Source organism: Hippocampus bargibanti, linkage group LG09, assembly GCF_051943395.1.
Source record: "Hippocampus bargibanti isolate YZ-2025 linkage group LG09, ASM5194339v1, whole genome shotgun sequence".
Classification (NCBI taxonomy): Eukaryota; Metazoa; Chordata; class Actinopteri; order Syngnathiformes; family Syngnathidae; genus Hippocampus; species Hippocampus bargibanti.
The window spans coordinates 5,773,293-5,799,808 of NC_142742.1; the positions used below are offsets into that span (position 1 = coordinate 5,773,293).

A 26,516-nucleotide genomic window follows, 5' to 3' on the forward strand; every position below is an offset into this window, starting at 1 on the left:
CGTCTGGGGAGATCTCAGCAATCACAGCAATTAGCCGCTAAGTCTCCTTCGCCCAGATAAGAGCTCAGTCATTAAAGACAGATTCATTTCCTGCCAACCGATAAGACGAGTCACACTGGCAGAAAGAAGGAGCGCCTCTTCAAATGAACACAGTGCGGAAAGGTGAGTTGAAAAGGTTTACGAAGCCCTTGGCTTACAAACTTTTCGGTTTACGAACGTTACACTTATGAAAATTTTACCTTGGCATCCAAACTTTTTTCGTACACGGCGCTGCCTCAATGAGTGATGTGTCGTTCGCGAACGAGCCCGTTCTTCTAACAACAAAATGGCAGCCGACTGTTTTTGTCCTCTATTCCACACCCCGAGTCTTTGGTTAAAGCCACGTGATTGGTCAAGAACTCAGCAGTGAGGGGGGCGGTGGTTTAAACATTAAAGAGACAGGCAGACGACAGTGAGAGTTTCAACTTTCAAAGGCAGGGTGTAGACTGCAAGGTAAAAATATCCCATCAATCAGGCTCCACAAATAACCCACACAAGCCATCTATACACTTGATGCAAACATCTATCAACCCAGCTAAGCACAACCAAATTGATGAGGAACTAGATCAAATTATCACGGAGAAAGCACCTACAAGGGATAATTCCTCAAGATGATGAAAGACGGTTACGTTCCTCATCAAATGTTTAATGCTGATGAAAACGACCACTCCATTCCATCAAGCCAGCAACGACCATCACAAAGGTAAATAAAACGACTTTATTATACAGTACAGTTTATTTCTTTAATTATAATATCATAGGACATTTATTATACATCAAATAAGGTATATTTTGTATAGTTTTAAAGCTTAGAAAATTATAAAGTAGAAAATTATGGGGACCTGGGAACGGATTATTCTAATTTTAATGGTTTCCTATGGGAAATTAATTTTTGGTGTACACACTTTTCACCTTACACACTATGGCTGGCAACCAATTAAGTTAGTAAGCCAAGGTATAACTGTACTTTGTACGATCAACGTGGTATAAAACGACACCAGATGGGCAAAGCAAAGGGAAAGAAATGAGAGTTCAAATTGTGAATTCTAGTACAGGATCGCTGAGTTAAAAAAAAAGGGCAGAAAGACAAAAAAAGGGCGGAAGAACTCTTGGGATCAAAATGGGCAATTTGGGACATGGGAGGGGAGCCTGTGAGGCCTTCGGGGGCGCTTGCGAAGCAGGCCACACGGACCGCAGACCTAACAGCGGGATTACTGGCATAGTGACTTCGACACAGCCTCCCTAAAAGGATCACAGCGGCATAATAAACTTTATTAAATAATAAAACTTATTATAACTGTAACCCGATTTAGTTCATTCTTTGCGGCTTACACACACACACACATTAAAAAAAAAGAGGGGTGGATATAATAAGCCTTATACCGTACATAAGGCAAAGCCTACAAAAGCCATCGTCTGACTATTGACTTTAATTGGATTTGAAAAAAGGGGTTGCAAATTATAGCATTCTCTACTTGCAACTTGGTCAAATAAGTGTAAAGAAAAGAAGGGGGTGGCGGTGGTGGTGTGTGTGGGGGAAACCTGTGGACTAAAACTGAATTTAATCTGCTTTCTGCCCCCATGCTTAATTAAACTTGCTTAATGCTTCTAAGAGTTAATGAGTGAATTGATTAAACAATAGCGCTAATGCTTACCCCCAGCTCACAGGCGGCGGTGATCAGCTCTCCTGTGAAAAGAGAAATGGCCAAAGGAAATTAATGTAAACCCAATAATTATTATTAAGAGACAAGTCTGTTCCCAAAGTTTTCCCAAATCAAATACTTGCGCTGGGGTTTTGCATTAATTTGCTAGGATCAAAACCTGCAAATCTTTCCCAGTGTGACATTTCCTAAGCGGCACGCTCATTCTCTTCAATGCTTGCCTCTCTCACTCCCCTGACGCAACCCCCCCCCCCCCCCCCATATGCTGATCTGAGAAGAATACTTCCCAGTCGCACCCTCCCCGTGCGTCGGGGGGTCTTTTCTTCTGCCACTCTCCACGCGTCTCTCCGTCGGCGTCTCAGCGTCGCCTTCAGTCCGTTGGGCACAACCAGACAGAAGGCGACGCCGGTGACAGTCACAGAATGAGGTAAGCTGGAAAAATAAAGAAGCGGTTGCACAATTTCATGACAAGCTCTGTGTGAGGCACGACTATGAATGAAAAAAAATGTCTCCATCACACACAAACACCCCCCCCCCCCCCCACACACACACACCCCTATTCCTAAAAGCTATTTGAGCAAGCTTTAATGTAGCTGGGCACAAACCCATTTGTGCCAGAATACACCCAGAGCGTTTCAAATTATGTTGATTTCTCACCCAAATGTTTGCATCTCCCACTCATGAAAATTGAAATTCGGTTCAGATTAACTGACACTGATAAAGGTTTTGGATTCGTGACAGCACCATCTAGCGGCGTTTGAGAGAAAATCCACCGTCTGTTTAAACAGAGTATGTGACGTCATCGTGACCTTTTTTTAAGAAACATGACTAACGTCGTGCTATTTTCATATAATAATAATAATAATAATAATAATAATAATAATAATAATACTTACGTCGTACTATTTTTTTACTTTGGTGGTTATTTATACAAGTAATAAAACGATAAAAACATTGAAATTCGGTTGAGATTAACTGACATTGATGAAGGTTTTGGATTCGTGGCAGTACCTGCTAGCGGCACTCGTGTGAAAATCCAGTCTGCTTCAACAAATTATTTGACGTCATCACAGCCTTTTTTTAAGAAACATTACTTACGTCGTACTATTTATGGTTGGGTTTGGTGGTTATTTATACAAGTAAAAAATAGTAAAAAAAAATGAAATTCAGCTCAGGTTAACTGACAAAGGTTTTGGATTCGTAACAGCACCCTCTAGCGGCACTAGAGAGAAATTCCGCCCTCTGCTTCAATAGATTATGTGACGTCATAGTGTCCTTTTTTTTAAGAAACATGACTAACGTCGTGCTATTTTCATATAATAATAATAATAATATAATAATAATAATAATAAGGAGAAGAAGAAGAAGAAGAAGAAGAATACATTTCATTTATAAGCGCCTTTCAAAACTCTCAAGGACACTTTACAGTCCTCTTTGCTAGATAATAAAATGACAGTGTAAACAAAGAAAAACATAATTAAACAAATAAATAAATACCTAAACAACTACAGACATAAATACATACAATTTAAAAAACATATTTGTCTCACAATGGAAAATGTTTGAAATAAACAAAGTAGAAAAAAATGAAGTTTTAATTTTGCAGGGGGAATACCAAAAGAGACAAATAAAAAGTACAGTGATACCTTGGATTACGAACTTAATTGGGTCCCAGAGAGAGTGTGTAAGGCGAAAAGTGTGTATCCCAAAAATTAAATTCCCATAGGAAACCATTAAAATGAGAATAATCCGTTCCCAGGTCCCCATAAAACATAATTTTCTACTTTCTAATTTTCTAAGCCTTAAAACTACACAAAATATACCTTATTTTATGTAGAATAAATGTGCTATGGTATTATCATTGAAGAAATAAACTAAAAAAAAATATATATATATATATAAATATATATAATATTATTGAGTATTTTATTGCTTTATCAAAACATTCCGTTCCAACAACCGTTCAACTGGATGGTGTAGTGCGACGGTGATTTAATGCCTACATTTGGTGGCACAGGATCCCTCACTCTTATCAGTCTAATGGAGCATGAAGTCAGAACTCTTCCACCTGCACCGCTTATAAACACTTTCCAGCTCCGTTTCAACCACCCGGCACAAGCAGCAAGCGATATGCTTGCCACCGCTTCCACATTTTCTTCGTCAGCGCCTCATTTTCCCTGAGCATTGGGCAATTGAACGGAAATCAAACTGAGTGAGCAAAAGCAATCTCAGAATGCGTTTCTGCAACCCGCCTAAAAAAAAAATGGAAGCCAGTCACTCGACGGGGGAGCAGCGAGGTTGCCAAGAGTCTTTGTGATAGTGGAGCATTGGGCACCCACACCGGTCTCTTGCCGTAATCCCCAATCATTTCCACACTCCACATTCCGAGACAACAGTAGGCCTGAGGGGGCTGTGCTCAAACTTCTCCAGGGCACATCACACCATAAAGAGATTAGGACACGGAGACGGGAGACCTGGGGAATTCAGCTGGCACTATCAGAGTGGGCATCCTGCACCGTCCCTAAACACTGTGGAGAAGGGGCTGGCCATTTTTTTTTACACACATCCTCATTCACGAAAGCAGGCGGGCTACTTGGAGCTCTCCCCCCTCATCGTTCCGCATTCATATCTGGCTCAGCTTTTCATACGCTTGCAATGTGCAAATGCGCGTTTCTTTCCGCAACTTGTACGTCAGACCGCTGCAAAGCTAACAAGCAGCAGCAGCAGCAGAGCCTTCATTTGTCCAATTTAAACATCTGTAACTTGACTATCTCAACCAAACACTCTCTGCAAATGTGCAAAGCATTCTTTGGCAAAGTGCATTACAGGAAAAAGTTGGAAGGCACGTTAGCCTAGCACGAGAGCTTGTACTCGTGCCAAACAGTCCAGTATGTATGTCGATGTACATCACGACACTTTTTTTCTCTTTGGGGTAATAAGACAGTTTGTAATTGGCTCCAATATTCGGTTGCCATGACAACAAAAATATAGCGAATATGCCTCAATGCAGCTTAAAAAACGGACCACGTGAGCAGCTCCCCAAAACACAACAAACCCACGTGACTTGAAACAAGGAAGCTTAGTTCGCTTTCTGACTGTCGTAAGCAACCAACCTGAATCTCCACCGGGGACTGTTCTCTGCACAGACGGCACATAAAGAGCAAGCACACAGGCGACGGTTGCACCAGTTAATATCCAGCTCGTCCTCTGGTCGGGGGCCATTGTTGACATGGACATCAACCGTTTTTTTTTTACACTCGGAGGTTAACGTAAAACAACTAGCGACCCATGCTCTACCTACAAGCTCGGTGCGACTCTGTTTACGTGAAATTGGTATTCCTTAACGCATTGCGTTTACATCGTTTAACTCAAAATGCAGACACAACAGTCGGGGCTGAAGACCGAAATTGAACCTCTTCATTTCCTGTTACGTATCCGCGCCAGTGAGAGAATCTCGCGAGACTATCGCTAGTATTTGGTTTTACCATTAATTTCAAAAACCAAATTGTAAAAATTAAAATATTATATAAAGCACGTTCATAATTGCATTATATATCTCGAATAATCATAATTACAATAAAAAATAATACATTTTATTTATAAGCTATTCTTTTCAAGTGACCTATCCGCGCCAGTGAGAGAATCTCGCGAGACTACCGCTAGTATTTGGTTTTACCATTAATTTCAAAGACCACGCTATACAAATTAAAAATAATTATATAAAGCACGTTCAATTTGATTTGTATTATACAATAATAATAATAATAATAATAATAATAATAATAATAATAATAATAATACATTATATTCAGCACCTTTCACAACACTCAATCAAGAGCATAACAATAAAGAGCAATCAAGCAAAACAATAAAACCACAGGTAAATTCTTCTTTTCCTTTCGACTTTTCCCTTCAAGGGGTCGCCACAGCAAATCAGTGTCCTTTACAAATAAAAAAAAAATGATAGTTTGGAAAATCACTAATTGTAAATAATTTAACCCCAATATTTTGTGGGTCAAATTGAGCACCTGAGATGTGCTTTTGTGCATAGAATACTTTGTTTTTAATAATGGGCTGTTTTTGTGACTACTTTATTTCCTGTATGTGGTACTTGTCCATGTAGAGCGATTTGTTACAGGTTCAGCTGTTATTAAAGCGCTATATAAATCAATATGTATTGCATTGTATTGTTATATAGCATTAAATATAGCGACACATGAAGGCTAAAAGGGTGCAGCATTTTCATCATGTTTAAATGGTGCCCATTTAAGGACCACGTTCCAAATACGAGGCTGGCCATTGATATTGACTAGGCATACTTAAAGGACAACCGACGTCTCTGGACAAGTTGTGTCCATAATTTGTAAAATGTCTTCAAATGACTTCTACTGAGCGTATTTTACAAATATTCCCCCGCATATAGCTATATTTTACGTTTTAAGTCTCGCGCTGAATATTCCGGAAGTGTAGTTTTTGAGTTGGTGACGAGTCCGTACGTGACATCACTGAAGGAACAGCCCTGACCGAAAAAAAGGACACATTGTAGCAGTCCTTCCATCACGTCAATGCATTTTGCTGTGCTTGTTTGGTCTGAAAACATCATGTTGCACCAAAAAGAGCCAGAAGAGGGCGACCAAGCTCCATATAAGGAATTTATCAGCCTGTGGAAACGGGCTGATTCATTCCTCACAGGAAGCTTGGTCGCCATTTTCTGCCTCTTTTCTGGGACGCTACATTGCAGTCCACATGCCTCAAAATGACACAGGACTTCTTTAATCGATTGCAAACATGTATGCTTTCCTCTTCAGAACTATTTGAATCATATTTATAACTGGATGTGTAACAAGAAAGCATATTCTCCGAATCTGAAGCCATTGTTTTGATTCATTAGAAATGCAAGACGTCTTGGCGTGATGTCACGAACTGGGGGCGGGACTTTCTGAAAATGCCCAATTCGCAGCTCTTTTTGTTTGCAGATTTTGGACACCTTAAGTCATTTTTATTGGTGTTTTGCATTTGACTAAAAATATCATACTGCGTGTTTTGGGTATTTTAGATGCTATAAAACGTTTTTCTGATGTCAGTTAAGAAACAAAAAAGTGACGTCGGTTGTCCTTTAAATATCTCCACATTGTGACCATATAGTTTGAAGGCTTAGTGTAATAAAAATATGCCCCCCCCCTGAACTGATAATAATCCCCGCCCACTATAAATGAGTCTGATCCGTCAGTAAATTGAGCCCTCGGTGGGGTGGAGTGGTGTCAGCACCTATAGCCAACTCTCCAATGGCTGCCTAATCCTTACTTCCCACTCGCTGCCACCCTCACCGTCTAATCAGCCTCCAACACGCACACACATTTGACACACACACCCGAGTGCTCGGCCTTCCTCTCGCTCAGCCATCTCTTCAGTGTGATGTCACAGCTAATCCATGCGTGGTGATCCGCTGGGCTGCGGTGTTGGCTAGCAGTGGGATGTGAGGAAGAATTTGGGAGCGACGAGGATGAAGGGGAGTGAAATCAGGCACGTCATAAAGTCTACTCTGCAAACACACTGAGTGCGCGAGAAAATAACATTCAAGCGCAAAACATTCGGAAATGCTCAGTTTGTGTTAATATCATACCCGTCGACCAGACGTATTGCTGTACAGTGATACCTAGGTTTACGAACCCTTTGGATTACAAACGTTTCGGTTTACGAATGTTAAATGTATGAGAATTTTACCTTGGCATACGAACTATTTTTCGGGATACACACGGAGTTACCACAATGAATGATGTGTCGTTCACGAACGAGCCCGTTCTCCTAAAAGAAAATGGCAGCCGGCTTGTTTTGGTCCTCTATTCACCGCCCCAAGTCGTCGGTTAAAGCCAAGAGGTATGTCAGGTATGTTAAATATGTACACATTATTTTAAATCAAAGCGAAAGCTAAAATGATAAAAGCACAATACAGTGAGACCTCAACTTACGAACTTAATTGGTTCCCAGACAGAGTGTGTAAGGCGAAAAGTGTGTATCTAAAAAAAAAATTCCCATAGGAAACCATTAAAATGGGAATAATCCGTTCCCGGGTTTCCATAAAATATACTTTTCAACTAAATAATCCTTAAAACTACACACAACATACCTTATTCTATGTATTATAAATGTGCTATTGTATTGTAATGAAAGAAATACACTGCATTGTATCATAAAGTCACTTTATTTACATTTGTGATGGTCATTGATGGCTTGATGGAATGGCATTGGAGGTCGAAGGTCAAAGGGAATTGCTGTTTGGAAAGAGAGGCACATTAAATGAGGACTGTAATTAAAGAAATAAACTGTGCTGTAAAATAAAGTTTTATTTACCTTTTTGATGGTCGTCGATGGCTTATGGAAGGAGAGTCACCTTCCATAAGGACTGTTGGTAACTTAACCTGGTGCTGTTCGGTCATGTGCTTCCGCCGAAGATCACTCCGCCAGCCGTGGTGGGCGTGTATTATGAAAATAGTGCTTATTATAAGGTGTAATTTTCATAAATTTGACGTTCGTAAGATGAAAAGTTTGTAAAATAAGGTGTTTGTAAATTGAGGTCTCACTATATAGCAACATCATGAGAGGTCTGCTGGATTAAAGCCACTCTCTCGCTAATATGGCCTTTTTATTGGCAGCTTGTTGAAAAAGAGGAATTACCAAAAGTGCCTCCCTCCATATGGCACCATTATTAATACACATTAGTTGACTGTAATAGCTATGGAACTCATTATAGTTTCAGATTAAATGTGATTACGTGTGAGCCCATGTACACATGTTACATATGGAGTGGAGATTGAACTCAATCCTTTTTGGGATATTGGTCGACCCCCTGAGCTGAGATCTTCGAGGCAGATGCACACTTTATTATTATTATTATTATTATTATTATTATTAATAATAATAATAATAATAATAATAATAATAATAATAATAATAATAATAATAATAATACATTTCATTTCTAAGCGCCTTTCAAAACTCTCAAGGTCACTTTACAGTTACAAAATCGTTTTTTTCTGCGGGTGAGCAGCGGCAGCCACATGCACCAGCGTTCACTCAATCCGGAAGTAACTCAAATAGATGGAAAGCTAGCTAGATAGCTAATGGATAGCTAATACAGTCGATAGCTAACTGGACAGATAATACTATAGATAGATAGATAGATAGATAGATAGATAGATAGATAGATAGATAGATAGATAGATAGATAGATAGATAGATAGATAGATAGATAGATAGATAGATAGATAGATAGATAGATAGATAGATAGATAGATAGATAGATAGATAGATAGATAGATAGATAGATAGATAGATAGATAGATAGATTAGTCCCACAAGGGGGAAATTTTCATTATTAGCTAGCTAGCTCAAGTCCAATCCCAAAATACTCTCTCACAATCAAGAAAATCAAAGTCTTGCATGGGAAAAAAAAAACATTCCCATCATACTACATTTGGTTTCTAAGCACCTTTCAAAACTCTCAAGTCACAGTATACGTGATGGTTGTTGATCTTTACTGTATATCTACAAATACTACATTCAAAACACACACATGCAGTGAGGAGGTAAAAGGATGAGTGAAATTCAATCTATCAGATTTAGAATGTCTATATCTGTTTTAATCTTACTATAAGCATCCATGAAATGAGGTGTAATCCACTTAAGCCCCTTTTCTGAATGTGCTACACAAGCACATTGCACTCATTCATAACCCTACAAACATTCATGCCCCCGCAAAGACACAAGATTTCATACCGGGAATTTCATATTTGTTTTGTGTTATTATGTTAACTGCATCGATAAGCATGCTAACAGCGTTAGCTACACATTTTAGTGTTTTTATATGGTACTTCCACAAATTAATTCATTGACTGCCATTCACAAATTTATTCAGGAATTGAAAATATGACGTAGAGCGCCATTCTCGAATTGGTTCGGGTTTTGGTTTTTTTCATGCTAGGGTGTCAATAAAGCGCTGGCCATGGCCTTTGGCATTATTTTTTCTTTTCCACATGGGGGCAGCATTTCCCTTTTTTTCCTGATAGCGCTTTGTTCCAGATTCAGCTCAGTTGTTAAAGCGCTATATATACCAATATGTATGTCTTGCATTGTATTTTGGACAGCCACCCTCATTTCAAGCTCATATAACACCAGACCCATATAATTTAGGAATTAACTATTTTTTTCGGGTTTTGGTTTTTCTTGCGAGGGTGCCCATAAAGCGCTGGTCAGACCTTTGACGATGTTTTTTTATCTTCCATAAGGGGGCATCATTTGCCTTTTGTCCATGTTAGCACTTTGTTACACCTTCAACTGTTGTTAAATCGCTATATAAACCAATATGTGTGTATTGCATTGTATTTCGGACAGCTGCCCTCATTTCAAACTCAGATAACTCCAGATCTATGTAACTTCGAAATTAACTATTTTTTTCTGATGAAGACTCTTCTGAAGAAGAGTCTAAGGTTTCTAACGCTGTATTGAATGTTTATCCTGTGACTGTAAAGTGACCATGAGAGATTTGAAAGGCGCTTATAAATGAAATGGATTATTATTCATATTATTATTAATGGTATATTATTAGTATTATTATTATAATTTGATAGCTATTTGCTCTCTATTAGCTCTGGCTGGCTGGCTATCTAGCTATTTAGCTATCTATTGACTATCTAGCTAGCTGGCTATCTACCTAGTATTCTTTTGGCTATCGATTGACTAGCTAGTTAGCTTTCCATCTATTTGAGTTACTTTCGGGTTTAGTTGAACGCTGGCGCATGTGACTGCCGCTGCTCACCCGCAGAAAAACTTATCCTGTGACTGTAAAGTGACCTTGAGAGATTTGAAAGGCGCTTAGAAATGAAATGGATTATTATTATTATGTAGCCCTAAAACTCAATATTCTGTGGGAACTGGAATTCGAGTGACAATGACAAAAACCCTGGCACTGGAGTGGACACATTTTTGCACGTCTGGCAGAGAATGAGTTACAAGACTTATTTATAATTAAAGTGCAACGTCTGATGTTGGCACACGTCCAAATTAGATACTTTAATTATTGAGTCGGTCCTAATTAAATTGTTATCACTTCAAAAGTAAACATATTGCTTCCACGCGGTGAATATTTTCCTCCCTCCAGTTCGTCTCCCACTGAAATGATTGCGATAATCATAATTGGGGAAAAGGAGGGTTGTTTTTACACACCCTGCCAAATAGCCAGCTGATTTTACCAAATAATATATCAAACACAACGTTTGGAATGAAGGAGTATCCTCTGCTGGGAAACCAGATAGGTGATTTATCTGAGCTTCCTGTTGCTTAACAAAATTGAATCCTCTCATTTTAATTGCTCTCTCTAGTAGGTGTGCTGCTCGGGGCTATGAGAGCACCAGACGCTCCATTTTCTTCCTCTTTGGACCATTATGTTCCATTGTGCAAGATGTCGATTACGGTACGCTTTATCCTCGTCATCTATCTGATTCGGGGGGGATCATTTAGGTAGCCACATGCTACAAAGGAACAGCGGTCCAACCTGTTATTAGATGTGTTTGAGTCTCCCTCCCCCCCTGATTCTTGTAATGAGTAGCAGATCACAGAGGAGAAGTAATCTCTCTGAAGATGCATTGACTCATTCAAGACCTTTTGACACTTCATAGAGGCAAGCAGCGAAAATACAATTCACATGTTCAGGTTTGTTAAAAATGTTTTTTTTTTTTGTAGGAGTAATGTATGCATATCCACCTCTTGTAAAAATGTCAAATTATTACGTGTAAAAAATGATGTTCAGATTTTGCGATCATTTTCTTACCCTTACAAATAATATAATGTTGGTGATTTCACTGTTACAGCCCTTCAAGGACAACCGACGTCACTTTTTTGTTTCCTAACTGACATCAGAAAAATATTTTATAGCATCTAAAATACCCAAAACACGCAGTATGATATTTTTTTTGTCAAATGCAAAACACCAATAAAAATGACTTAAAGTGTCTAAAAAGTACTTCAATTTGAAACCGGAAGTGGCCAGTTTCAGAAGGTCCCGCCCCCACATTCGTGGTGTCACGGCAAGACGTCTTGCCTTGCTCAAGAATCAAAACAATGGCTTCAGATTCGGAGAATATGCTTTCTTGTTACTCATCCAGTTATGAATATGATTCAAATAGTTCTGAAGAGGAAAGCATACACGTTTGCAATCGATTAAAGAATTTATTACGTGTCATTTTGAGGCATCAGGGGTGGGAAATGTCGCACCCAAAAAAGGCAGAACATGGTGACAAAGCCTGTTTCCACAGGCTGATTAATTCCTTAGATGGAGCTTTGTCACCCTCTTCTGCCTGTTTTTGGTCTTACGCGACGTTTTCAGACCAAAGTACAGCAAAATGCATTGACGTGATGGAAGGACTGCTACAATGTGTCCTTTTTTTTCGGTCAGGGGCGTTCCTTCAGTGACGTCCCGTACGGACTCGTCACCAACTCAAAAACAAGACTTCCTGACTATTCAGCGCAAGTCTTAAAACGTAAAATATAGCTATATGCGGTGGAATCTTTGTAAAATACGCTCAGTAGAAGTCATTTTTAGACATTTTACAAATTATGGACACAACTTGTCCGGAGATGTCGGTTGTCCTTTAAAGGACACCATTTTTTTGTTTCCTAACTGACATCAGAAAAACGTTTTATACCATCATCTAAAACACGCAGGCTGATATTTTTAGTCAAATGCAAAACACCAATAAAATTGACTTAAAGTGGCCCAAAACGGCCACAAAATGAGCTCGGAACAGGGCAGATTCAGAAAGTCCCGCCCCCTTGTTTGTGACGTCACTATTGGTCACACACTGCATTGCTCCAGAATCAAAACAATGGCTTCAGAGAGTTCAGATTCGGAGAATATGCTTTCTTGTTACTCATCCAGTTATGAATATGATTTAAATAGTTCTGAAGAGGAAAGCATACATGTTTGCAATCGATTAAAGAACATGGAAAAAAAGGGAAATACGGGCAAAAATGTGTCCGCTCCAGTGCCAGGGTTTTTGTCATTGTCACTTGAATTCCAGGACCTGTAGAATATTGAGTTTTAGGACTACATAAACATTCAATAGAGCGTAAGAACCCTTAGACACTCTTCTTTCATCACAAAAAAAGTTTATTCCTAAGTTATATGGGTTTCTTGTTTCAAATTCGGGAACATATTTATTGCTGTCATTTGTTGTCATTACTTACACAATAGCATGCTAGGATATGTTATGCTAACATACGGAGAAAGTAAGGCTGTTTGTTAGATATTATTTTATTGCATTTGGCCATGTCATAATAATAATAATAATAATAATAATAATAATAATAATAATAATAATAATAATCCATTTATAAGCGCCTTTCAAAACTCTAAAGGTGACTTTTCAGGCACAGGATCAATTTTTCTGTGGGTGAGCAGCGGCAGCCACACACGCTTGTATTCACTTCATGCAAAGGCTAATGAGCGTTATTTCTCACTTTCCTATCTGAAAACAATTAGCTTCGGCTACATGCTGGAACATAACATCCTGTGCAGCGTCATTTTTTTTTGCGTTGAAAAAGTACATTATCTTCATAATCATGACACTTTTCATTTCAATAATTTAGCACGACAGTGAATACAAGCAACATCGTTTCTTTCAACCGGTTCACTTTACCCTTTGATACTTTTGATAAAGGATGAGCGCGAAAGGCCGACGGTCAAAAATCTCAGCATCATTTTGTAAGTGACTGTCATAGAAGTGCCGCAAATTAAACGCGGTAGGCTTATAAATTAAAGCATCCTAAAAGAGGTTAATTGGGATGATGAAGGTGATGCTGCTCGTGCTATCATCCAAAGCCGCGTCACTAAAGCACGTGAACTTGGCTTTTAACATCAAGAAATATTACATCAAGCTGGGTTATTTGCATAACAGTGGCTCGCTTAAAGCAGGGGGAGCCACCGACAGAGAGATGGAAATTAGCATTATAGTGTCACCTTCTGTCTGTCACAAAAAAAAAAAAAAATACGTGAAGACGTGAGAACTCCGAAAAAGTTAATTAAGAGTCAGGACGCCCACTGAACATGAAGTGCATTTTAATCGTCGCAGGTGATTTTCCTTCATGGATTGGGAGATTCAGGATAAGGAAGTGGCGTCGTCTCAGTTTTGGGTTCAAAACAAATCCCAATTTTCACTCGGTGTATTTAAATTAAGACACATTTAACCGGAGTAATCCCACAGCTGATCAAATCAAGAAAGAAAAAGACGACAATGGAGGCCATCTTTCTTCTTTTGACATTCGGCGGTTCTTTTGAGGAAAAAAAACAGGTGCCTTTTGTCTTTTATGTAAGTTGTCAAACACGCATGAATGGATTTATTTGCCTCTATGTTCATCTATTTGCTATCAGCTATCTAGCTCACTAGATAGCTAGATTGATATCTACCTAGCTAGCTAGATAGATAGCTATCTACCAAGCTAGCAATGTAGATAGCAAGGTCACTTTACAGTCAGTTAGATAGCTAGCTAGCTAGCTAGCTAGATAGATAGATAGATAGATAGATAGATAGATAGATAGATAGATAGATAGATAGATAGATAGATAGATAGATAGATAGATAGATAGATAGATAGATAGATAGATAGAGTAAAGTCTCGTTATATCGATATCGGATATATCGATAGTCACGGTTATATCGATACTATTTTTATGCACGCACGGAGAAAATTACATGCAAACAGGGTCAGATATATCGATAGTCCCGGTTATATCGATATTTTTTCGGACTCCCTTGAATATCGATATAACGAGACTTTACTGTAGATAGATAGCTATCTAGCTAGCTAGCTAGGCAGATAGCAATCCAGATAGCTAGATAGCTATCTAACTGTGACTGTAAAGTGACCTTGAATGTTTTGAAAGGCGCTTATAAATGAAATGTATTCTTCTTCTTCTTATTATTATTATCATTATTTTGGAGGAAAGATGATGTCACAAGACTGATGGGGAAATGTCCGCGTACCAACATTAGCGCTGGTTCATGAATTACAGGACGCATACTAGCGTGCTTTGATTGGTTTTTGATAGCAGCAGTACTGGGTGTTCCCCACCTTTGGCTCAAAGTAAGTTGAGGTAGTAACTTTCAAAATGTGGGCCTCTTTTTTTCAAGATATTTCTTTCAACTTGTAACACTTCTGAAATTAGAGGGGTTACTCTGGGCCTCCTGGCTGCTATTAGGCTGAAGAAAGTGTAAATATTTTCCACGAGATGGAAATTAACCAATGTTTTATGGGGACCTGGGAACAGATTATTCTCATTTTAATGGTTTCTTATGGGAAATTATTTTTTGGAATACACACTTTTCACCTTACACATTGTCTGGGAACCTTGCATTTACAAAATTTGCTACATAATTTAGTATTGTTTATTTTTCCATTGTTATTTTTGATTGTAAATTGTCCTTGGGTGTTTTAAAAGGCGAATTAATAAATTAAATGTATTATTATTCATTTGTGTCAGTGCGAGATGGTCAGACTCAATTCAACCAAAGTAGACTTTACATTTCGAGATGCAATTTGATAAATCAGGATCCACTGAGAAGCGGTTTTACCGCATGTTTATTTGGCCTACTAAGTTCTCCTAAAATTTGATCTTTGCTCCGTTTGTGATTTAAAAAAAAAAGGTTTTCTGAGCAGGACCCTTGCCATGATACCAAAATTCCGCATTGTTGATGAAACAGTGCCCCCTTGCGGTTCAAACTGTAATCGCCAATGAATTTTGAGATGGTCGTGATATTCAGTTAAAAAGAATACATACATGATATGTGACGAAAACCGTCTTCAAGAATACGCTGGCTGTTATCTCTAAAAATTCATTTTGGAAATAAAAAGATGCTCAGGAAATTCACATGAGGAAAATGACGAAACAGCAATGCAAGTGTGCTGCTACTTAATGTAGTTACAGTACAAGTACTCCCGTCGATAAAATTATTTTTAAAATCCATTAAAGGAGGCAGATAAAGTAAAAGGCGTCTTTGCAGGTTAGTTTTAAAAATATTTTATTTGTTTTTTCTTTTCATTGAAAGAAGTACTGTCTGTATCAGTGCGTCCTATGGCTTGCTTACACGGTTCCTATAGGACATAACATCGCAAACAATCTTTTTTTCAGGCCCCACCCATGTTTACGAAAGGACGAATGTTTGAGGCAGCTGTTGGGGAACACGCTCTTCTTGAAGCAACGTGCAGAAAAGGAATGCTACTTACTGCCTGGGACGTGGCAGGAGGAGTTGTTGACCCTGCGAAGGCTTTTCATGTTTAATGTGACAAGATGGCGTCACCTCTGCGACGGCTTTTTATGTCTAATGTGACAAGATGGCGTCACCTGTGAGCCGAGTTGCTTTAACTTTTAAAAGGAAGTTTCTGTTGGGGGAAAAGGAATTCAAGTTGGCTTTGCCTCTCAGTCATCCGTAGTTTTGGAAGACAACTTGAATGCAGCTACTGGAAGCGAGTCCCAATTTTGAATGTATTGTTTGCAAATGTATTGTTGCCAATATTCTCCAACACGGGGACACAGTCTGTTAAGCTAACATCACAAAAAAAGAATACACAGATTTATCCCCATTCTTTTTAACTTTCACTTCATCCGCTAGTTGGTTTTTGAGTCATCCGTGAAAACAAAAGAACAAATTTGGCATCATGTGAGATAATATCATTATTCCCACGGAGCTGGTGCAGGCGACTAAGAAACCAAAGCTGTTAACATTTCGCCGCCGTAGCGGCCCTGGTTTAGGGGATTGTTTACAGAACCACTTTTGCTTCTTGCGTGCGGAGAGAAAAATAGCTCCTCCTTATATTTGGTATAATCTCTGCATGACTGCTGAGGCGATGCCCGGGTTTCTTGGCTATCCCGGTTGGCTGGATTGAAGCCAGCAAGTAGGATGAAGCTAACAACTGTGCAGTACACGTGTGGTACCCAGACACACTTATCAGGGATGCATGATGCTCGCTATACAGTATCAGGTGTGATCTTTCTAGTCTATCAAGAAGCTGTAATCCAGTACAATCATCGTCAAGGCCTACCAGGTCCTCGTCGAGAATTCAGGGGAAATACAGTAAAGTCTCGTTATATCGATATTCAAGGGAGTCCGAAAAAATATCGATATAACCGGGACTATCAATATATCCGACCCTGTTTGCATGTAATTTTCTCCGTGCGTGCATAGAAATAGTATCGATATAACCGGGACTTTACTGTATCTGGGGGGCGAAATGATGCAGGGCCTTTCTTTCAAATAAAACCAAAGGGCACTCATGGCGTCCAGCACACACACACACAACAATTTCGCACAAATTATTTATGCAGGAAAATATATTAATATTTGCATTCAAAACAGTGCGAGGGCCTCAGTGTAGGAAAATAATTCTTCTGTCAGATACAAATGTGGTGATGGATCAGTGTGAGCGGGGCATTGCCTTGCCCTCAACTAAATACTCTTCTGTGAAATATATTCCCACTGTTTTGTGGGAGTAGAGGCACTGAATTCTGACTGTATATTACACATATAAAAATGCAACCTCTGTAGGGTTAGGAGATGCTGTTAAGGGGGTTAGGGGTCCAAAACGACACGTACATGAGATGCATCGGAGGTTCTCAAAGCCGACAGTCCAGCTGCCTAGCTAGGGGACCTCGGCTCCACCAGAAGCTACATGCGCTCCCCACTTTACGAACGAAATACGTTCCGAGCGGTCGTTCGTAAGTTGAATTTGTCAGTAAATTGCTTCAGTGCTATATTTTGTATGGAATGTATGTTTAAGCTGAACACTGAACGGGAAAGTCTAAAACACAGACGCTTTAATGGTCGTAAAATAAATTCACAGCTACCGTAGTATGACGACATACAGGTAACATCCGACTTACGACCGGGTTCCGTTCCGACGAAGCGGTCGTAAATCAAACGGTCGTAAATCGAAAAGCATTCAAAATGGCCGACGCGAGGTTTATACGACAGAATAGTATACAATGTCAATCTGTTGTTTTTAAAGAACGTTTTCTATTGAATACTATTTTATACCAAACTGCTTACAGTTCAATGATAAGTCTTAGAACTTTTAGTGTCATTTTTTCATTTGGGTTCTGCTGACCCAAATACGCATGGCTTCTCATGCATACACGCTGTTGAAAAATCGCTCTCCCTGCTAACGGAGAAGCCAGAAGAGGTCGCCCAACACACACGCTCGGACTTAGGCAGACGCCAAAGGAAAAAAGTATCAAAGAGGCAGTGGCGGCGTTGCCCATCACAAAATTGTCATACGCGTTTGTGAAGAAACACTTATTTTGTATCCTCATTTTGTGCAATGCTGTAATATTCTCTGTTATGATAAATGAGGCATACTGAATGTTGAGCGCATCTGGCAACACAGCCACAACGCTACATACGGTCCTTTGGCAGCGATTAAAAAAAAAATAGTTATTATACAATTCTGAGAGAAGCTGTTGCTCTCTGTGCTCCGGCAAATAAACATCCTACTTGATCATTCTGAACAAGAAGGACCATCTCGAGTTTTTATTCTACCAAATGTATCGCAAACACGCTGCAGATCTCAATAGCGTTGCTGCCACAGTAGCGGTCCTAGCCGTAGAATAACAAAAAAAGGGTCTGGCGGTCGTGGCCGTAAGTGCGGATGGTCGTAACTCGCACCAGTGGTAAATCGGATGTTACCTGTATATCATCGGGTCTTCAGTAAGGCATTACAGAAGCTGCTGGCAGGTAATTACTGAATTACATGCCATCAGCCATTATTTTTTGTTATGCATCACGTCCTCCTGGAGTGTCGACTGGGGAGCTCGAACTTACAGCATCTCTGTCCGAACATTTTTCGACATAGTGTACGCGCAAAAATGTTCGTATGTATCATTCGCAACTCGAATTTTCGTAAATTGGGGAGCGTCTGTATATTGAAGTTGCCTATACACGCTGGTTGTTATTATTGAGAGTAATAAAAAAAGTTAAAAACAATCATTTCTTTCCCACCTCAAGCATAAAATTCGCCAGCTACTGTAAATCATATGTAGGCCACCAGTGCTGGAGCGTATTTTGTTTAAAGCAATTGCTTGGCAGGATAGCTGAAACGGTATTTGGTTTTGGAAAGGGAAGGGTCCCGGTATTTGGCCTTCACAGAGTATCCAGGCAGAGTTTTCAGAATCCATAATATCACCACCACCTGAGTTTCCCGTGGAGGATCTAATGTGAGGGAAAAAGGAAACAAAATAATCTCAAGAGTTTCACAGCATGTTGTGCTCCAAGAGCAGAATCCGCCCCCTTGGTATCAGTCCACGGGGCCTTGGAAAATGAGCTTGGAGCAGCCCTGATTGAGACTCAGCTGGGTGGCACAAAAGGGGCAGGCGGCTTGGAAGGCATGGGTGCCGTGGGGCAGAGGGATTTCCGACCAGTACTTCACAGATTTCTCCGAGCAAACATGTCCGCACGGCACAAAGGCGTGTGTGGGAGCGCCCGTGTCCACGTAGAAAGCGGGTTCGCAACCAAGCCAGAGCGGAACGTAAGGGCCGACCACTCGGCACATGGGGCATTCTCGCTGGGTATTGGGCGCCTGTTCCGAGCGATGCCCCCAGTTGTGGTAACCGTGCACGTGGCCGCACGCCAGGTACACCCAAGGTTGCTTGTCCTCCAAGCAAGAAAGGGCGCGGCTGCGTTGCATGCTAGGGAAGGCCAGGGTGTTCAGACCCACGGGGCATTGGGGACGGGCCGCGTTTATTTCCTGGCGAAGAGCCTCTAGATGCTTTTGGGTGGGGGTGTGAAAGAGACCCTCGGCGGTGCGCCACAGCAAGGTTGCACCGCACAAATCTACCAGCGAACCATCCATGAGGACATTACTTTCATTCTCCACCTGGAGACCCAAAAAAATATGTTAGCACATTATGTTATTTCCTCATACAGGTGCTCATTTTTGTTTGTTGTTCTCAGCAAGTTGGAACATGATAACCAATGCGGAAATGTGAGAATGTCAGAATTGAAACGATCCGTTGTGAAGCCACAGGCAACCTGTGAAAATGTTCAATCCAGAGGCCACATTACAAAATACGTTATAATTTGTTTTACCCCTAAAACACACTAAAGCACATTTTCTGGAGCGGATTATAAGGCGCACCTTCAATGAATAAAAATCATGTAATTCAGAATCAGAATCAGAAAACCTTTAATCGTCCCACAATGAGGAAATTTGCAGTCCACAGCAGCAATTTGAAAGGGGGTGGGATGGTAGGGGGTGAAAGGATGGAAAGATAGAATATAGATATAAAGATAAAGATATTCTGTGCATAGTAAAAATGTCAGCAGACTGAGAATGTATACTGTAAATGTGCAAAACCGTTTCATAAAAAAACTACATAGTGCAAGTATCAAGAAAGGTATATTGATATATGTAGCTGTATTGCATCAACACATATTTACAGTACATTCTTAAAGGACAACCGACGTCGGACAAGGTATGTCCATAATTTGTAAAATGGCTTCAAATGACTTCTACTGAGCGTATTTTACAAAGATTACACCCATATAGCTATATTTTACGTTTTAAGACTCGCGCTGAATATTCCGGAAGTCTTGTTTTTGAGTTGGTGACAAATCCTCACCCTACGTCACAGAAGGAACGCCCCTGACCGAAAAAAGGACACATTGTAGCAGTCCGTCCATCACGTCAATGCCTTTTGCTATACTTGTTTGGTCTGAAAACTTTGTGTTGCACCAAAAAGAGGCAGAAGAGGGCGACAAAGCTCCGTGTAAGGAACTAATCAGCATGTGGAAACGGGCTGATTACTTCCTTACACGAAGCTCTGCCGCCATCTCCTGCATTTTCTGTGACACTACACGTCAGTCTTGAGCCATCAAAACGACCCAGAAAACCTTCTTTAATCGATTGCAAACATGTATGCTTTCCTCTTCAGAACTATTTGAATCATATTCATAACTGGATGTGTAACAAGAAAGCATATTGTCCGAATCTGAAACCATTGTTTTGATTCTCGAGCAAGACAAGACGTCTTGGCGTGACGTCACGAACTGGGGGCGGGACTTTCTGAAAATGCCCAATTCGCAGCTCAATTTTTTGCAGATTTTGGACACCTTAAGTCATTTTTATTGGTGTTTTGCATTTCACTAAAAATATCAGCCTGCGTGTTTTGGGTATTTTAGATGCTATAAGACGTTTTTCCTGATGTCAGTTAGGAAACAAAAAAATGATATCGGTTGTCCTTTAAGGCTTGTTCAGTAGAAAATTATGTTTTATTGGGACATGGGAACGGATTATTCTCATTTTAATGGTTTACTTCTATTTTTGTAGGGATATATATGGATATATATATAGGACCAAAACTACCAGAAAAAAGATTTTAGTTCGCTGATGAAGCATCTCGGAGAAGAAGCGAAACGTCCGACACCTTCGAAGAAGTACAGATGACGGCTGAAGAAACCTTTTCATCGATGGACCACTCCTGCACGACTGAGAGCTTACAGACGTATTCCCGAATTTGTTTGTTTTTTTTTTTTTCATGGCTTCTGGCAATGTTTTTCTTTCCCACAAGGGGGCAGCATTTCCATTTTGTCTATTTTAGCGCTTTGTTCCAGCTTCAGCTGTTGTTAAAGCACTATATAAACCATTATGTATGTATTGCATTGCATTTTGTACAGTCACCCCCATTTCAAGCTCTGATAACTCCTGACCCATATAATTTAGGAATTAACAGTTTTTTTCTGATGAAAGGAGAGTCTTAATAAAACGGACTGGAGCACACATGACACAATGTGTATGTTTAACAAGCACTGACCAGTTTGCCTGGAGTCTGTGCGGAGCGCGTCTCTCTCAGTGTGTAAACATCCCCACACACAGAAATCTCCCGCCACACGCCGGGTTTGGATTCTTCCGTAAATCCGCCTCTGGGGTGCATCACTAGAACGCCATTGGTTGTCAAACCGTCCATCTGACCATCGGGGTTCTTCCATTTTGCAGCTTTTTCCTGTGGGGGAATGAAAAAAAAATGCCTTCTTTGAATTACCGCAGGAGTTTCATGTGACGCGGTGAGTTTTCATGAAATTAAACTCACTAAAAATTCTTAAGAGACACACACTGAATGTTACGCATACACTTTCAGGACAGGTGGCGTCTATTAAAAAGATAACTGTATGGTATTACTAGTCATTACCCCGAGGAAAATATTCTTGGATGAGTCAAATCCTGCTGCGAAGATTCGAGCGGTGTAAGGAGGGTTCCGCTCACATACGACCCGGCAGGCGAAACGTGAGATGGTGCTCTGTGTAATGGGAGTCTCCTCGCCTTCCTGGCCTCCTGCTATTGTGTCTGTCACCACAAAGTCGATGGGACTCTCAGTGGAACGGCCAATCTTTTAGCAAGGAGGAAGAGGGACATTGTTCAGAAACCAAACAAAACACGAATCTGATAAAATATCACTATGTAATTACAGACACTCCCCAATTTACGAACATTCGAGTTATAAGATCATTTTTGCGGGTATAGTATGTCGAAAAATTATCAACTTCTCAGTTGACGCTCTGAGGAGGAGGAGCCATGCTCGCTTACGATTGGCTGTGTAGAATATGTGGGCGGGACGGGGAGGAAATCCCTCTTCTCAGTTGACGCTCCAGGAGGACGTGATGCATAACAAAAAGTAATGGCTGTTGGCAAGTTATTCAATGACGTACCAGCAGCTTCAGTAATAATAATAATAATAATAATAATAATAATAATAAGAAGAAGAAGAAGAAGAAGAACAAGAACAAGAACAAGAACAAGAACAAGAAGAAGAAGAAGAAGAAGAAGAAGAACAACAACAACAACAACAACAACAAGAACAAGAATAAGAATAAGAATAAGAATAAGAATAAGAAATTTTATTTTTACGCACCTTTCAAATCTCTCAAGGACACTTTCCAATCACAGTACAGATGCACCCCACCTTATGAACGAGATACGTTCCGAGCGGTCGTTCGTAAGGTGAATTTGTTCGTAAGTTGTTTCAGTGCAATATTTTGTATGGAATGTATGTTTAAGTCAAACACTGAACGGTGAAGTGTATGTCATGCCAGCAGCATTTACTTTTTGTTATGTATCCTCATTCGCGTCCTCCTGGAGTGTCAACTGGCAAGAGGGATTTCCTCCCCGCCCACATACTCTACGCAGCCAATCGTAAGCGAGCTCGGTGCATCGGGGCCGAAACTCGTTGGCAACATTTCAGCGTTGATTGGTCAGTCTTGGCAACAATTCAGCGCTGATTGGTCAGCCTTGGCGTCCGTCACAATACGCAGCCAATCGCAAGCGAGGGCGGCCGGAAAAAGGCACGTAATATAAAATCTAACTTACAGCATCTCTGTCAGAACATTTTTCAACATACTGTACCCGCAAAAATGTTCGTATGTACCGTTATTTGTAACTCAAATGTTTTGTTTGTAAGTTGGGGAGCGTCTGTACTGGTAGCAGATGTGCAAGAATATTTAGCATGTATGAACAGCATTTAAAAAAAAAATCTAATTTGGAAAGGTTTTAATGTGTCAAAATTCAGACACTATTTATTTTTGTTCCTTATTCGATCACAGTGAAATGAAGATGCACAATTAAGCAGAAGATGTTGATACCACGCAAAAAGTAGTCCACCTGAAACATGTCGGTGTCCTTATCATAGCTGTACTCCACCACCACTGTCTGGTTGCGGGACAGCGTGTATGAGATGCTGTGCTGGCCTTTGGAGTTGACAGCCTATAATCAAATATAAAATAAAATACAAGCCACTTAGTTGATGCTTATTTTTGGGGGATGTGAGGAACCGTACACACTTCCGGATGTTTATTAAACAAGCATAAACTAACTGCACATAGGCCTCAGTTAGCTCCAACTTGCTGACCCACCAGACGGGCTCAATGCAAGTTAGATCCGCTCAGCTTCCAGACGCTTTACCACATGCCACTCTAATCTACAAAATTCCACTCCACCCCCCCCTAAAACACCCCCCGATAAACAATGTCCTGCCTTTGTGACGTGCGGGAGAAAAGGAGGAAGAAAGTGGGTCAACGGTGCCGCCGCTTTCGGGTTAGGGACAACTGTCATCACACTTTGGGGGTCTCACACAAGTTGTGTTTTGCCTGACGGCAAGGACGAATGAATTAATCAATCTATTAATTTAACTAATTCGCTGCCATTCCCGATTCGTTCGGGTTTTGGTTTTTCATGTGTGGGGGCAGGGGGTGTCGATAAAGCACTGGTCAGACCTCTGGCAATGTTTTCACTTCCACGAGCGGGGAAGGCAGCATTCGACTTTTGTCCATGGTAGCGCTTTGTTCCAGCTTCAGCTGTTGTTGAAGCGCTATATAAATCAATATTTATGTATTGTATTGTATTTTGTACCGCTGCGCCCGTTTCAAGCTCAGATAACTCCAGACCCATATAATTCAGGAATTAACTATTTTTTTCTGATGAAAGAAGGAATCTGTGGTTTCTTACGCTGCATTGAATGTTTATGTAGTTCAAGAACAATAAGTGTGCAATTATTTCATTGTAAAGTGTATTTATTATACATTTTCATGCATTTTATGCTTCAGAAAACATGTATGTTTGAGGGCCTTGGAACGGATTAGGGCTTTTACATGGAAAACACGTCTTGACTTACAAACATTCTCGTGAAGAAATTTCTTCTAGAACCCATTAATTTTGTAAGTAAGGAGTCTAAGGTTTCTTATATTGTATTGAATGTTGGTGTAGTTATAAAAGTATCCGTTCAACCTTTGAACTAAAAAATTCTGTGGGTTTTGAGTGACAATGACAAAAACCCTGGCACTGGAGTGGACACAATTTTGCACATCGTCTGACAGTGAATGCGTTAATTAGCTAATTAATTAAAAAATATTGGGACCGTAAAAAATATGTTTGTGATGTTTGACCTATCCTATCTGCATTTCTATATTTTCTGAGAATTCAAAATTAATTGCTCTTAAAAATGATACATTCTTATGCACAACAGTGGCATAAGAATAACCAAAGACAATAAATTAGTGTGATCGTTTCTGGGAAAATATACCCTAAAATGTTTGGTGTTTAAGATGACAGGCCTAATGTACAGTGACTTACAAACACCTCAACTTACAAACTTTTTGTCTTACAAACGTCAAATTTATGACAATTAAACCTTATAATAAGCACAATTTTCATAATACACACCCACCACGGCTGGCGGAGTGATCTTCGGCGGAAGCACACGACCGAACAGCACCAGAGGTTAAGTTACCAACAGTCCTTATGGAAGGTGACCCTCCTTCCATAAGCCATCAACGACCATCAAAAAGGTAAATAAAACTTTATTTTACAGCACAGTTTATTTATGTAATTACAGTCGTCATGTAATGCGCCTCTCTTTCCAAACAGCAATTCCCTTTGACCTTCGACCTCCAACGCCATTCCATCAAGCCATAAATGACCATCACAAATGTAAATAAAGTGACTTTATGATACAATGCAGTGTATTTCTTTCATTACAATACAATAGCACATTTATTATACATAGAATAAGGTATGTTGTCTGTAGTTTTAAGGCTTATTTAGTTGAAAAGTATATTTTATGGAAACCCGGGAACGGATTATTCCCATTTTAATGGTTTCCTATGGGAATGTTTTTTGAAATACACAATTTTCGCCTTACACACTCTGTGTGAGGACCAATTAAGTTCGTAAGTTGAGGTCTCACTGTATATGTATTGAACTTTGATAGATCACAACAATGGATTCTCTGCATTGAAAGACTCGCTATACAAAATCGATAGGCATCAGGGGTCAAATTCCACAATGGTAAGAGTAAAATGAGCGTTATGGGCCTCGCGGCCAGGATGCTAAACTACGGGCAAATGTGTCGAGTATGGGCCCTCAAAGGGTACAAAGGTAAGCAAGTCTTTTGGCATTTTAATCAGGCGCACAAAAAGAGCAATGCAGGGAGGCTGATGTGTTTTACTGGACCAGGCGGTTATTGGCAAGATAAGTAAACTGTGAGGCCTTACTAAGAATGAGTGTTATCATCAATGAGATGTGCCGACAAACAGTGTTCATGTGCATTCATTCATTCATTGAGGAAAACAGATGCTGAGGACTACTTAAGCGGACATGTTTGTCTAAATCAAAACACAAATGGGTAATTGTGTTTTCCCACTTGTCAAACATGTACCTTGCTGTCTTGGGGTGTGTTGAGGATGTGCACGGCGCTCGGCTTAACGCCGTTGGCTTTGGTCCTCTTGTATAGCGCAAATCTGCTTTTCCGTCTTCCGCGATCCCCATTGGGCAGGGAGCCATTGTACCTGTCGTCAAAAGAAGGGGAGGATTGTCAATACATGGTCCGAAAAAAAATTGTAAATAGGGATTTTCGGGGTGCGTCAAGTGGGAATTACGGGTTTAGGAGAATTACAATTCTTCTTATCATATAACAAATAAACCATGAGAGTAAAAAAGATGCGTTTCAAAATCTAGCACACCAAGCATGACATTGGATGCAGTTGCTTATTACATAATGCACTCTATGATTTGTGTTGGTGGGAATAGTTGATCGTGCAGCATTGGAGTCACTTTGGAGATTCACGTCAGGTGATGAGTGATTATTGTGGGAAATATGAATAAAAAAAGATCAGTAGCAGGTAAGGCTACTTGAATAATCAATGGATGAACTTGTTGTATAATCAATTTTTCTTGATTCTGCACTATGTACAGTCTTGTTTATAGAACGGTTTTTGAACATCTACA

The 26,516-nt window shown here is 40.0% G+C and overlaps 2 protein-coding genes and 1 long non-coding RNA gene across 3 annotated transcripts in view; 1 reads left to right on the forward strand and 2 right to left on the reverse strand.

The window, feature by feature from the left end:
- Positions 1-5,113, reverse strand: part of tmem260 (transmembrane protein 260) — a 38,992-nt gene extending 33,879 nt beyond the window's left edge. The window contains exons 1-2 of the mRNA XM_089004003.1: positions 4,814-5,113; positions 1,695-1,726 (exon numbers count right to left, since the gene is read on the reverse strand). Of these exons, the coding sequence (XP_088860129.1) occupies positions 1,695-1,726; positions 4,814-4,937 (156 nt within the window). The 5' untranslated portion in view covers positions 4,938-5,113. The remainder of the gene's footprint in view (positions 1-1,694; positions 1,727-4,813) is intronic.
- LOC148893440 (uncharacterized) lies at positions 1-21,543 on the forward strand. The gene is made up of 3 exons (XR_016115938.1): positions 1-162; positions 1,979-2,127; positions 21,072-21,543. It is a non-coding gene; the product is annotated as an uncharacterized LOC148893440 (long non-coding RNA).
- Positions 14,388-26,516, reverse strand: part of peli2 (pellino E3 ubiquitin protein ligase family member 2) — an 18,293-nt gene continuing 6,164 nt past the window's right edge. The window contains exons 2-6 of the mRNA XM_089004004.1: positions 25,948-26,077; positions 23,397-23,498; positions 21,931-22,128; positions 21,556-21,744; positions 14,388-19,619 (exon numbers count right to left, since the gene is read on the reverse strand). Of these exons, the coding sequence (XP_088860130.1) occupies positions 19,041-19,619; positions 21,556-21,744; positions 21,931-22,128; positions 23,397-23,498; positions 25,948-26,077 (1,198 nt within the window). The 3' untranslated portion in view covers positions 14,388-19,040. The remainder of the gene's footprint in view (positions 19,620-21,555; positions 21,745-21,930; positions 22,129-23,396; positions 23,499-25,947; positions 26,078-26,516) is intronic.